The 12697-nt window shown below is 41.9% G+C and overlaps 3 protein-coding genes across 4 annotated transcripts in view; 2 read left to right on the forward strand and 1 right to left on the reverse strand.

Moving 5' to 3' along the window:
- The first annotated feature begins 235 nt into the window (after window positions 1-235).
- Window positions 236-4763, forward strand: zgc:113425 (uncharacterized protein LOC541425 homolog). 2 transcript variants are annotated; one of them, XM_020649506.3, is made up of 6 exons: window positions 236-725; window positions 946-1005; window positions 2181-2312; window positions 2773-2919; window positions 4175-4232; window positions 4354-4763. In XM_020649506.3, the coding sequence occupies exons 1-6, from the start codon at window positions 561-563 to the stop codon at window positions 4458-4460; spliced, it is 669 nt and encodes a 222-aa protein (XP_020505162.1). In that variant the 5' UTR covers window positions 236-560; the 3' UTR covers window positions 4461-4763. The 2 variants fall into 2 exon arrangements, with proteins under 2 accessions (XP_020505162.1, XP_020505161.1); XM_020649505.3 differs by having other exon boundaries at window positions 238-725; window positions 4351-4763.
- A 1952-nt stretch (window positions 4764-6715) lies between these two features.
- rab33ba (RAB33B, member RAS oncogene family a) lies at window positions 6716-12043 on the reverse strand. Its single transcript, XM_020649509.3, has 3 exons — window positions 11908-12043; window positions 11214-11751; window positions 6716-10273 (listed from the first exon to the last, which is right to left on the reverse strand). The coding sequence occupies exons 2-3, from the start codon at window positions 11439-11441 to the stop codon at window positions 9770-9772; spliced, it is 732 nt and encodes a 243-aa protein (XP_020505165.1). The 5' UTR covers window positions 11442-11751; window positions 11908-12043; the 3' UTR covers window positions 6716-9769.
- A 196-nt stretch (window positions 12044-12239) lies between these two features.
- The window catches only part of LOC109995687 (E3 ubiquitin-protein ligase TRIM35-like), a 5208-nt gene continuing 4750 nt past the window's right edge, over window positions 12240-12697 (forward strand). Inside the window, exon 1 of the mRNA XM_065958502.1 lies at window positions 12240-12697. This exon is cut by the window's right edge and continues 4750 nt beyond it. The gene's annotated coding sequence lies outside the window, so the exon portion shown is untranslated.

Consider the following 12697-nt stretch of genomic DNA (forward strand, 5'->3'; position numbering starts at 1 on the left):
AAAAATGTATTTGATTCTGACTTCAGGGGCTCCGTACAATTGTATTCTCGACATTTCAACTTTTTTCTCAAAGTGCATAACATAGCCTATATATTTGTTTCAATCGCTCATTTTGTATTTCTGATAATCCTCTTTTTGTTAAAGGTCTAAATCAATCCCAGCGCAAGAACAGAGGGGCGGGGCCAGGCAGCCTGGGAGTCCAAACTCTGGGCATAGAAAAATCCCGTTTCCCTTCCCTCCACCTGCTGCTGGCCAGCCAGGTTAATGGATAAACTTCCTATATCTGCTGAAGCAACAGTGAAACCAACCTGCAGCCCGGAAGATATATTCCACCAGAGAAATACAGACATACTAGAGCTTTCTGAAGTGACAAGAGATATCATTTAGGTTTCAGAAACAGTTCCCGCAGAACTATCACCACCTGGACTCATGTTTTTGTCTCTGAAAGCCAGAAACAATACGCCGGACATCAAACTAAACTAAAGTTTCGCCCACTTCTGGCCGAGGACAGCAGGTACTGACTGTAAACCGGGGACTTGTAGTGGGGTTAACACCTGGAGATGGACCGACACAGGTACTTCATTTTCAACCAGAGAAGCGTGCTGATTCTCGGGATCCTCCAGATAGCCTGTGCGGGTCTTTGTGTGGTGTGCGGGTTCATGGACGCTGTTTTCCGCAAGGATACTGCGCTGAGCACCACCAGGACACCGGTGTGGGGAGGGCTGGTGAGATATGAATCACTTTTTTTTTTATTGTCAAAGAGTCTATGATAGAGAATCCTTAGTTTCCTTAAAATTGAATGGGGTTTGGTGTGAGTGAAGAGACAGATAACGGGACGTAGGCCTACTGGGACTTGAATCTATGTCTATATTAGAGCTGCTGAATAGTCTTTTTATGGGCCCCAGATCTGTCACTTCATTCAGGTCATTGTGACTTTCTTTACAGATCATGGCCTCTCCGGGGATTCTGGCGCTGTTTGCCTCTCAAAGAAAAAACTCAATACTGGTGAGTGTGTGTACTATTAAACTCGAGGTAGAGTTTTCCTCTTAATCCCATTACTTCTTCCATGAGTAGCAGAATGTGACAGCCAGGGCTTCGCTATTAAAGAGCAAAAAGTAGGTATTTTCACAGTCAGTTTCTTCTATGTAGAAAGGAGCGAAATATCTGATATCTATGAACTTGGACTGCAGAAACAATTTGAAACACTACCTGTCACAGTTACATGTTGTGATGTTTGAATTTGATAATGCTGACAATCGGTAGAGTCAGAAACATTTTCCTGGAGAATAAAATATAGACCGAAACAAAAGTAAAGCTGCTCAATCATCACTTATGGGCCTCGATACATGTGTCTGCAGAGACCTTTTTCCTCTGCCTGGATTGTGATGTTTTGGTTGACTCGAGATATTTCTGGGTGGGGAGTGGGTGTGTTTCCCCCATTCAGTGACTGAGTGCAGGTGGGTTTGGGCGTGGATAAAATTCAGTGACTGGATGCCATTCAGAAGAATATGGCAGAAGTGGACATAGCGGCAAAGAAGAGAAAATATAATCATATGCCAAGCTTGTCAATTTTATGATCCATTTTTACTCGAACTTGAGAACAAGACCTGAGATACTCCTTCACTTGAGGCAGGGACTCACTCCCCATCCAGAGTGAGCGATACACCATTTCCCGATAGATAACCATGGCGTTGGACATGGAGGTGCTGACCCTAATCCTGACTGCTTCGCACTCGGCTGCAAACCACCCCAACGCCTGCTGGAGGTGGAGAAGCCGTGCACAACAGAATTATCTGCAAAGAGCAGAGATGAAACTCTGAGGGGCCCAAAGTGGAAACCCTCCTTCCCTCACTGCGCCTTGAGATCCTGTGCATGAAAATCACACACAGAGTCTGAGACAAGGGTTCTTACTTTGCAGCTTTACCCTTTGTTCCAAAATACTTTTTGCTAAATTTCCCACTGGTTTGATTATTTAAACAACTTTAAAAATGTTATTCCTACATTTAAATCATCTTTCCAGAAGCATTATTCAGTAAAAAAAAAAAGAAAAAAAGTACTACCTACTGTAGGACCGGCCGATATCTTCACACTGATTCAAGATAAAGGTAAACACGAGACAATGTTGACAAAAAGTAGCAGAAAACATCCTGACAGCTGAACTTGTTTTCTTGTCTCCTCAGGTGAGTATGATGGTGGTAGCAGCAGGACTCTCGTGTGCGGCTGCAGTGTTTATAGCAGGTTACTCCTGTCTGACACTCACCTACGGGGAGGAGGATGAGGAGGTCTTCCACCACCACCACAGTCCTGAAGTGGTAACTAACACACACACACACATATACACACACACACACACACACACACACACACACACACACACACACACACACACACACACACACACACAATGATACGGTGTCAACTGGGGATGTGTGGGATAAGTGGACTAAGTGGACCTCACCCTTGGTTAAACTTATCATTAATATTTTATTTTATCAATGTTGGCCCACAATGCTGGTTAAATGTTGTGTCTTAGTTGTAATGAAGCCACCTGCCACTAGTCGGGGCTGTAGCTCCTGTTAATTGGCCTGGTCTCTACTGGTCATCCCAAACTGCTCCAAGCCATTGAACATTAAAAACTAACCTTTGAGAGGTTTCCAAATGCAAAAAAAAACTATGGATGGGATTTGTTTGAAAGACCTCATAGAAATCTATTGTGATAAAATGTACAATAACAACGTAGAATTGATGTGTCTTCTTTGTCTCTGTGCTCAGACGTTCGTACTTCATCGAATGGTGAAGGGAGCCAACGCCACCATACTTCTGACCTGCACCGTCAGCCTGGCTCTCTCCTCTCTCATCGCATACGTGGGCTGCCGTAGTCTTCCCAGCTGTGCCTGCTACGATGCCAGAACTGGACTGGTAGGGAAGAGATCAGTAAACATATCGCAGTAGTATGAAGAAGAGCAATACGATTTTAGAGGAGAAAAACTCTGATAAACACATACGCACTCCTGAAAATATCTACAGTAAATATCTATCCTGCAGCCTTCGAGTCCTGACGAAGACTCGGTAGAGTTGAAACGTGTTGACAAATAAAGGATTTTTATGTTATCAGAGTGCCTCGGACTTTCAGTTTAAGACTGCCTCTCCACACTTCATTTTTACTCTTTTTAATCAGGACAGTCAAACTTTTTTATTAGCTTTTCGACTATTGTCCCCTGTTCCTGAAGAGCACCTGATTTTTCTACATTTATTTAGTTTTTCTGTTTTTTTGACCCAGTGCAGCACTCACTTCTACGTTTTTTCCATCTATCCTGCAGTGTTCTCACATCAGCCCACTTGGACTTGCTCCGTAAAAAAATACTAGGGTTCTGTCAGGAGAAACTCCGGGTGAAGTCAGTGAAAAATTTGGCCCATTGCGCTCACATATACAGGCACTTACGGGAAATATCCTGTAGTTTTTCAGGAGATTTCTGCAAGTGTGAAAGCCCTTCGATAATCCAACTGATTGAAATAATTTGACCTTTGATGTAACATTATTATATTATATTCATTTCTGATGGTGCTCTGATGCATATGATGCAGGCAGTGCTGAGATGACTGTAAACTATGAAGCTATTGTTACAACCTGTCCTAACAGCACACAACATGAGGGAGCGTCAGCATCAAATTCAGCTTGATTCTATTGTTGCCCCCGAGTAACCCCGACCCCCTGTTTGTATTCTCCTCTCTGTGGCTCGCGCAGACAAACGAGGGATGTGGAGGGTGCTCTATAAGGCTCTGCCGCTCGCTTTTCTCACTCAACAGAGCATGTTCGTTTGTTTAACAAAGTGGTGAGAGGGGTGCATTAATAATACCCACATCCGTGATTGAATTGTTGAGCTTTGGCTTGACTCAACACCGGAGAAAAACTTTTTTCAGCTCACTGCGAGCCGTTTATTGACGAGCCTCTGAATGATGTGATTCAACTTCAAGCTTCACACTTCAGGTCAGTTGGAGACAGTCGTAGTCTTCTCAGGCTCTTTGGACTACTTAAGACACCATGATTACAGATATATCTGATCAGGATACATTCTGAGATGAAGTCATTCATCTTTAAATATTTAGCATTTTGTAGCTTAAATGTAAAGTGTGTAGATGTAACCTTTTTTTTCTTGTTAATGTGTTTTTTTAGGAGACACTGGTTCCTCAGTGTGATCCTGGGGACACTGAGATGGTTTGTACTTGGCAAGGTAAGAACTAATGTTTTGGTCTGGCTTTTTTTACTCCTATGAAATTTGAATTTTTGGAGCTTGCTCTTATTTTGCTCAAGTTAAGATTTAATTTGATGTAGTACTTGTTTGTGTCCAGCAGGGGGTGATGACAGGCTCTTCAACTCTCCAGCTCAATCTACTAACCAGACCAACACAGAGGGAGAGGAGGCTCCCTCCAAACTGCCTCCATACAGCAGACTGACCTGACAACACGTCCTGTTCATCTGGAATATGTGTCCTCAAAGTTGTGCCAACACATTTCACATGAAATTTAAATGTTGTAAAGAGACGTTTCATCCAGATATGAGATGTTAGATGGACCGAGCACTTTGGGCTGTGGCAGTGACTTTATTTTAACCAAAGATATTTGCATAAATACTCGTTTAAACATTGCCATTGTTGAAGAGCTGCTGTGTGTGTATATGTTAACTCTGATGTGTGATTTATCTGTATGCTGTTTGAAACTGTTGTCTTCTTTTTATCTGTATTTAATAAAGATCTCCTCACTTAGCTGTTTATTGTATTGCATTCAAGAAAAACAAAACTCCACATTTTGATGGTTCAAGGTTGTTTACTGCAAAGGTACACACACAAACATCACAAGCGTCTCTCTTTTCTCACATCCTCACTCATTAGTGACTCATTCATGACTTGAACATCGTTCTGTGATTGAGGTTTTCCTTTTGGCGGATTGCAGTTCCAATCGCATCACTTGTTCGTTGCTGTAGTGTAGGAAAGTAAGGCAAAGGAAATTGTCAAAGGATCGATGTGAAGGCGTATTTATCAAAAACAAAGGACACTTAAAGAACACAAGAAAGCTGCCGCCAAATATAAAACAATAAAACAGTCTTGAGACGCGGCCTGTTGCTCTGCTTGCTTTAGTTTTCATTCACGTGCATAGCCACTGAACGAGTCCTGAGAGAGGGCCTTTTGGTTTGACTGATAGTCCTGCAACATGATGTTTGGTGTTTGCAGCGGAGCAGCCACAGGACCAGCTGTGACAAAGCTGCTTCACATAGTGTGGACATCCTAGGCTAGCAAAATGTTGGTCAGAATTCAAATGAAAAAGCAAATCTGACAATTGAATGAAGAAGCAGAGTTGGGTTTTTTTGGCAATACTTCACAAACTACCAAGGTGCATGGAGAGTGAAAGACTTGAAGAGGTCAAAAAGCTGCAGCAGCTTGAAGGTCGACATTATTAGTGTGAGAGCTGGAAACAGCATTAATAATATTCACACAGCATGTTCCTTTAATCTGGTGATCGTGTGCCGTGCTGCAACCTATGGTCAACTCAGAAGTTTGTCACTATATTTTTCAAACTATGCATAAACAATGAACCACTGTAACTCATCAAGCCTTTACTTAAATCATACCAAAATTGGTACAGATATTGGTTAGATACCCTACATCACACGTATCTAATAACGATGGGCCGGTAGCGACAGTAAACGGTAATCAGTACTGTAGGCAAACATTTTTCAATGTCACTGAATTTAATGTCATTTTCAATAGTTTGAAAATTTGAAGTGTTTAAAGTTTATTGACCAAAAACAAGAGTGTTCCTCATGTGATGTCATTGCTTCACATAGTGGAAGTGTGTTGTGAACATCCGTCCTCACTGTGGCGCAGTGGTTAAGACTGCTGTGAAGTCCACCAACTCGAAGAAACTGGGTTCAATTCCTGAGAAAACAAAAAGCTTCTCACTAACAGTGCAGACTCCAGTGTGTGCTGTGACGGCTTCTACTTTTCATCACACTTAAATGTGACCGTGCTTTTATATGAATTTTTTTTAAATGATTAAAAATCAATTGGAGCAATTCTTAGAAGCTGATATCTCTCAAACTTAAAGTGCTGAAGTATTCAACCTTTGGGAATGTGGGAATGCTAATTGTACAATGCCTAACATTGTCATAAATTATACTATAGCGCCACCATGTGGTCAGTCATGAAGTGTTTCGTATTCAAGACTCATAACCCATTAGCCTTACGAAATGTAAGGAAATTGAATGAAATATTCGCCGCCAAATTCAATTAAGAATTTTCACTTCCTTATATTTTTTATAGTTATGCTCAACATTTTGAAAATTATAATTGTTAAAAGTTTAAGGTCTGAAAACCAAAGTTTTCCTTTGTGATGTAATTGGCATTGGATTTTGTCTTCTCTGTAGTTCAGTGTGTGAAAACGCTGCCTCGTCAAGGTAGGCGGTTTGATTCCCCAGACGAACAAGGTTTCTCAAGCCTACCTTCTCTGGTCTAAACAAATACAGACCATTCAGGAGCAGAATCTAAAGTTAGAAGGAGGACATACTGACTGCTGCATTGAGAAGCCAGAACTTCATCATGTTTCCTTAATGTCTGATGATGTAGTAAGGTCATGTTATCATTTCATTCAGTAGATATCTTACAGATTTCTCTTTTAATCAGCACATAAGCAGTGTATTTTGGGTGAATTCAAATGCAAATTGGATGATTAAATATGAATTTTATTTGTGAGTCAAATAAGGCACCCATATTCTGAAAATAAAAAACATTTCTGTTAATGCGTTTTCATTTTCAAATGAGCTTTTTCATTTGAATTCTGATCACCACGTTGCTCCCACAGACACCAGCCATAGAGTGAAACATGGATAATAAAGACACTGTTCATTTCAGCATACAAAAGTGTTTGTGAGACGTGCTGAGTATCATAAGCAAACATCAAGGAAATGTAGTGGATAATAGGAATCCATGAACACAATATGAGAGGTATGTTTTCACTGTTTGATTCAGAGGCCAGCCAACAGTTTTTTATGCTTTTTAGCAGAGAAGAAGAAAAAAACAAACACACAGACAAATTTGGCTTGAATCCATTTCCAAATACCAAACCGTTTCCCTTTGTATCCTTTGTCATCAAATTCATCATGATGCACACAACGTCCTCCAAAGAGCAGAAGAATAAACATTTTCCTGTGGTAATGTCCGCTCTTTTGCTGTGTGTTAATAAACAGACATAAATACAAATCCATTGACTTCCATAGTGACAGTCTCTGCAGTTAAATATGGAAGAAGTACAAACTGTGAACGAAACGTTCACTTGTTGGTTAACTGAGCTACTCGCTAACACGCTAGTTAGCAGGGGTAGCGCAGGTTAAATACCGCTCAGAAACCATCTGTCTTCTCCATACCAGATATTTGATTCCCAACTGACATTTTGAAAACCATTGGTTGAATAAACAGTCAGAGAAGACGAGGGAGCGTACAGTACAGCTTGCTAACAGTACAGCTTGCTAACACAAATCTACGGCGCCCCGGAGGTGACATGGTTGGTATGTTACTTTATTGAAATGATCCATCAAGTTTGACCTCAGGCTACAATAATTTTGCTCTAAATCATATCGTATCTGTGATTCTCAAACATAAATGTTAACCAGGAAGTGGTTGAATGCTATGGTTATCAAACATAGCAACAAAGCCGCCGTAGGAATATGGTCGATATTAGTTTAATTTATTTAAATAAAGACGCATGTGCCAGTTACTGAAAGCGCTTGAACTTCACAGAATGAGTGCGTGAAATACAGATACGCACGTGAGTTACTTAGAACGTGCATGTGAATTATAAAATGGCTGCCCAGAAAATAAAAAGAGCGTGTTTAAAAAACAAAAACAACATATCCATGTCACCTCATTAGCTTCGTACAAATCCTGAAAATCCGTTGACAAACGCTGTGTGTCTACTAACCGCTGACAAACTAGCTAACTACTAAATACATCCCTAAAACCAGATTTATATCTCTGTCCTGGATACTTTATTACAAACTGGCAATGATCCCCGACAGAGAAGTGTTTTGTTTGGTACCAAAGGGGGGGGGAGTTGCAGTTTAGCTTGCTTACTGTCAAAAACCAGTTATCAATAATGGGAGCTGTAGTTTTCCAAGTGGGTGGCCCAACTTCAAATCCGACCAGCATGTCATTCCTCACTCTCTCTCTCTCTCTTTCCCTGATTTCCGGCTCTATCACCCATCTTATTTCTCAAATAAAAAGGCACAAAAGGCCCCAAAAATGAATCTTTAAAAAGAAGTTATCAAGCAAAATTCCATTAACTTTTGTCAAACCGGTTCACTTCACAGAGGCATTTTTTAAGCACACTTTGCTTTTGATAAATCAATAATAATGCATAACATTTTTTATTCCCTTCATGTGCTGTTTAGACGCTTTTAACCTCCACTATCTCCTGAAGAAAACGGTCCTGAAACAGCTTATTCACTGTGGCTGAAACATCATGTTTCCCTCTGCTTCAGACACTTTCTATCTGGACTAATTCAGGATTAATCACATTTATTCAACATATGGGGAAGGTGTGATGTGACGACAGCCAGAGACGCACTGTTGCCACTATTTCGACACAGATAATGGATGACACTGATGGGAGCCTTTCTGCATCCCGTGTAAACGTAAGATTTGAACCACAAGCCTCTTTTTCTTTTTTTTCTTTTTTTAAATCATTGCAGGATTTTAGAGATCTGGATATGTTTTTGCTTCGAACAGAAAAAACTCCTATGAGAAGTCTTTCCTCCACACTGAATGAACATTTATTTTTCAGAGTAAAGGTTTCCAGTCTTAAACGTACACTGTGGATCTTTGGACTTTATGAGAGGATCTTCATTGCTCACACCTTAATGCTCCGGTGGCATGTGCATGATGCTGAAGCAATTCACATTTCTGACGACACTACCCGACTGTTTGACTGTTCTTCATGGATTGGACACAGATGATTAATTCAGCAGAGCATTGCAGAAGGCAGGAAGACTGCAAGATAGCAATCATGAGTTGTGCAACGCAGGTCGTAAAATATTGCCAATGCCGATGTTTTTTTGAACTGATATGTTCGGCTTAAGAACATTATGATACAACACCACGTGGCCATTTGATCACCGATGAACTCTGAACCCAAACAAACCCAAAATGAACACCTTTCAATGAAATGATTGCCTCAACTTTTGGCTTGAGTGACTCAAGTAAAATCTCTCCAACAGGCTCAACACAAACAAGATGGCGCACAGTGTTCAATTAGAAAAGGGTTGTGTTTTCTCGTCCTTTCACTACTCGCCTGTTTGAGGAAATCAAACTCTCATTCACATTGATTTCACATCATTTCCCGTATTCATCACCACCACTTTATCTGAATGTTTTCTGATGCCAAAGAACGAATGAAAAGAAGTTAATGATAAACCTCAAATGGCACCGGAGAGAACATATTTACAATCAGAGTTTTTGGCTCCTTGTTCAGGATGATTTCCACAAAGCAACAAAGGACTTTGGAACTCCCAGACAACAATGATTCTGTGATTAGTAGCCCAGAATCGTTTATATATCGTGAAGCACAAGCATTTAAAAGACTGTATCGTCTACTGACAGTGACATTCATCTATGTGTAGTGCTGTTTCTGAAGCTTACAACCTTCCTCTATCCATCTGCAGTCTCTTCAGTCATGTGCACTCTTAAGATTTCATCCTCTCTCTCCCTCCATTTGTTCGCCCTCAGCAGCTGCTGCAGCCCCAGCTCCTGGCCCCGCCTCCCCCGTCGTCCGTCCCCCTGTTGAGGTTTACGGTCACCCCTGACCCCTCGGGCGGCTGGCTCAGCACCAGAGGCTTCTGAGACTTCAGCTTGTGAGCCACGGTCATAAAAATAGCCTCCACGTGGTCGCTGTTTGCTCCGCCACAGTTCCCACCGTCTCCCTGGCTGTTTGGGTTCTTTGCAGACGTCTCAAACACGGGCATGGAGTGGGCGTCAGCGAACTGCTGCGCCACATCCGTGCCCACCTGGATCGAGTCTTGGAGGTCGCACTTGTTTCCAACAAGGATCCTGGGTACCTCCGTGCCCAGAGCATGCTGCTTGCACTCCTCGATCCAGGCCGGGAGGCTGCGGAAACTAGCGGCATTGGTGACGTCGTAGACGAAGACGACAGCGTGCACGTTGCGGTAGTAGTGCTGCACCATGGACTTCCTGAAGCGCTCCTGACCTGCAGTGTCCCACAGCTGGATCTGTGAGGGGGCAGCATGCAGACTGATGAGTGGACATGGTTTCATTCCCAATTAAAAGACCAAAAACAAGAAAGACCAAGAAAAAACATCTAGAGGAAGAATGACTTCTTTAAAAACACATCTATAAGCCTGTTAAGAAAACATTTTTGGTCTGTGACTTGGAGTTTTTGGACTACAAGAAATGGAAGAGGGACATGAAAAAGGACACATCTCAGCCGATGACAATTTTTTTTTTCAAAAAAAAAAACAAAAAAAAACTTCTAACTTTTTGATTTTTACGTATATTGTTGTTTTTAACACCGGATGTTGCTGCTTGATTTATCTGTAGAATACATTAGCACATGTTGCTTTAATTGTATTTGTTTGTTTGTTGCTTGCTTGAATTGTGTTTACTCATCACGGTTAGGCTATTTGTATTTCTGATGCTTGAGGAGTTATATCAATATTATGAAGGGAAAAAGAAACCTGATAGCACCTGGGGAAGTTTGAACATAATTTGGTGTTTCTCTTCTTAACAATTTGATTAAAGAAACATTTAAATGGCTAGGATGTTCCTAAGAATAATAACAATAAAAGAAGGTTATTTACCCTCTGCTTATTTTAAGCTGTTTGCATAGGAGCCAGTACATTAGTAGCCTACCTGTGTATAGCCACTACCCTGCCCTTAAGCAAGGCATTTAACCCTAAACTGCAACAAATGAGCTGCTCTATGTCGCATAAATAAGACAGATGACAGACACACCCTACCGCCACATGTTCACCGTGTATCTTTGATAATACATATTAATTGTACACCTCAAATGTAACAGTAAAACATGCGCCCCTGCTCTCCCCTTCTGCTCCTATAGGTTATATTTCAGTATTTACGTTTTGGACTCTCCAAGAGGTGACATCATGTCTTTAGATATTTATAGAGCTGTCATGTGTCTGCACAGCACACCTTGATTTTCTCCCCGTCGATCTCCACCAGCCTCTCCCTGAAGTCCACCCCGATCGTGGCCTCGGTCTTCTCGGGGAACTTCCCGGCGCAGAAGCGGTATGTGAGGCAAGTCTTCCCGACACCCGAGTCCCCGATCACGATGATCTTAAAGATGCGGGTCCTCGGCGGAGGAAGGGTCGAGCTCGCCAGAGAGCCGGAGATTTCAACCGACGACCCGATCTCCGCCATATCACATATGGATATTGGCTGATCTACGGAAAAGGGGGGAGACTTCAGCACCCGGCGGATCCTGCAGTCCGTGAAGCTCTCGTCACTCCCGAGAGAACGTGGATAAAAAGATCTGACGACAGTAGCCGCCGTGTTTAATCAAATGTCAAAGTCAATGAGAAGAGTTCATAGCATCCAGATGTTGTCAGTCTGTGTATATTCAACTGAAACATCCCCGTGATCGCTCCAAGTCCTCAGCTGTGAAGCCACGTACAATGTTGTCAGGGGAAGTCTGCTCTCGCGAGATAAATGTGATGAAGCGTTCACGGTCCTGTGGGAAAGTACGTAATGACATTGACTGTAAATATTAAATATGAACCATAGACTGTAAATGCGCACACGCACACACACACACACACACACACACACACACACACACAAACACACACACACACACACACACACACACACACACACATACTCTTACATGATTAAAAATCATTCTTAATCTCCGGTGAGGCTGCAGACGTTTGAAGTTCACGTTTAGTGATATAAAACCTTCCAGGTGTTCTTCTATCTTCAGGCTGACTCACAAATTGTCCTCAAGACTCCAAAACTTCAAGCTGCAGGAAGAGAAACGACACAGGCTGTTTTCGAAACCGCATACTATACTACTAGTACATACTGATTTGGCCAAAATGCAGTATGCAGTATGTGAACAACTGCGAGATCTGCTGTATGCCAAAAATACCAGGATGTCATACTGATTCGGGAAAACTGTACAGTATGCATCGGACCAGTCTACCTCGCGTACTGTTTCCCACAATGCAAAGTGCCAGGTCAGAGATCAAAATGCCGGAGCGCAGCTGTTTGAACTCGTCGGTGGCGGTGACTGAATATCTTGCCACATTATGAACCAATAACAAATATGACATGTTCATATATTTATAAGTCTTACCACCTCGGAGTTCCCTGCTTTGTAGACTGTACAGTGCCACAGCTGGATAAGCAGCTGCAATTACAGGGTCCTTGGCTTGATCTATTATTACATATTATTCACAGCTGAGTAAAACCAGTTTAACCGGGGCCAAGCATACTGCAAAATAACTGACGACTGGCAGTCATACTACTGTTGAACTCAGTATGCAGTATACAGTATATACTGCATACTGATTTAGATAGTAGTATGTAGTATGCGGTTTCGAAAACAGCCACTGTTTATGTGATCCTGCTCTGAAGAAGCTCCGCCCCCTCACCTGTCTCACCTGAGACAAACC

Source organism: Labrus bergylta, chromosome 9, assembly GCF_963930695.1.
Source record: "Labrus bergylta chromosome 9, fLabBer1.1, whole genome shotgun sequence".
Lineage (NCBI taxonomy): Eukaryota > Metazoa > Chordata > Actinopteri > Labriformes > Labridae > Labrus > Labrus bergylta.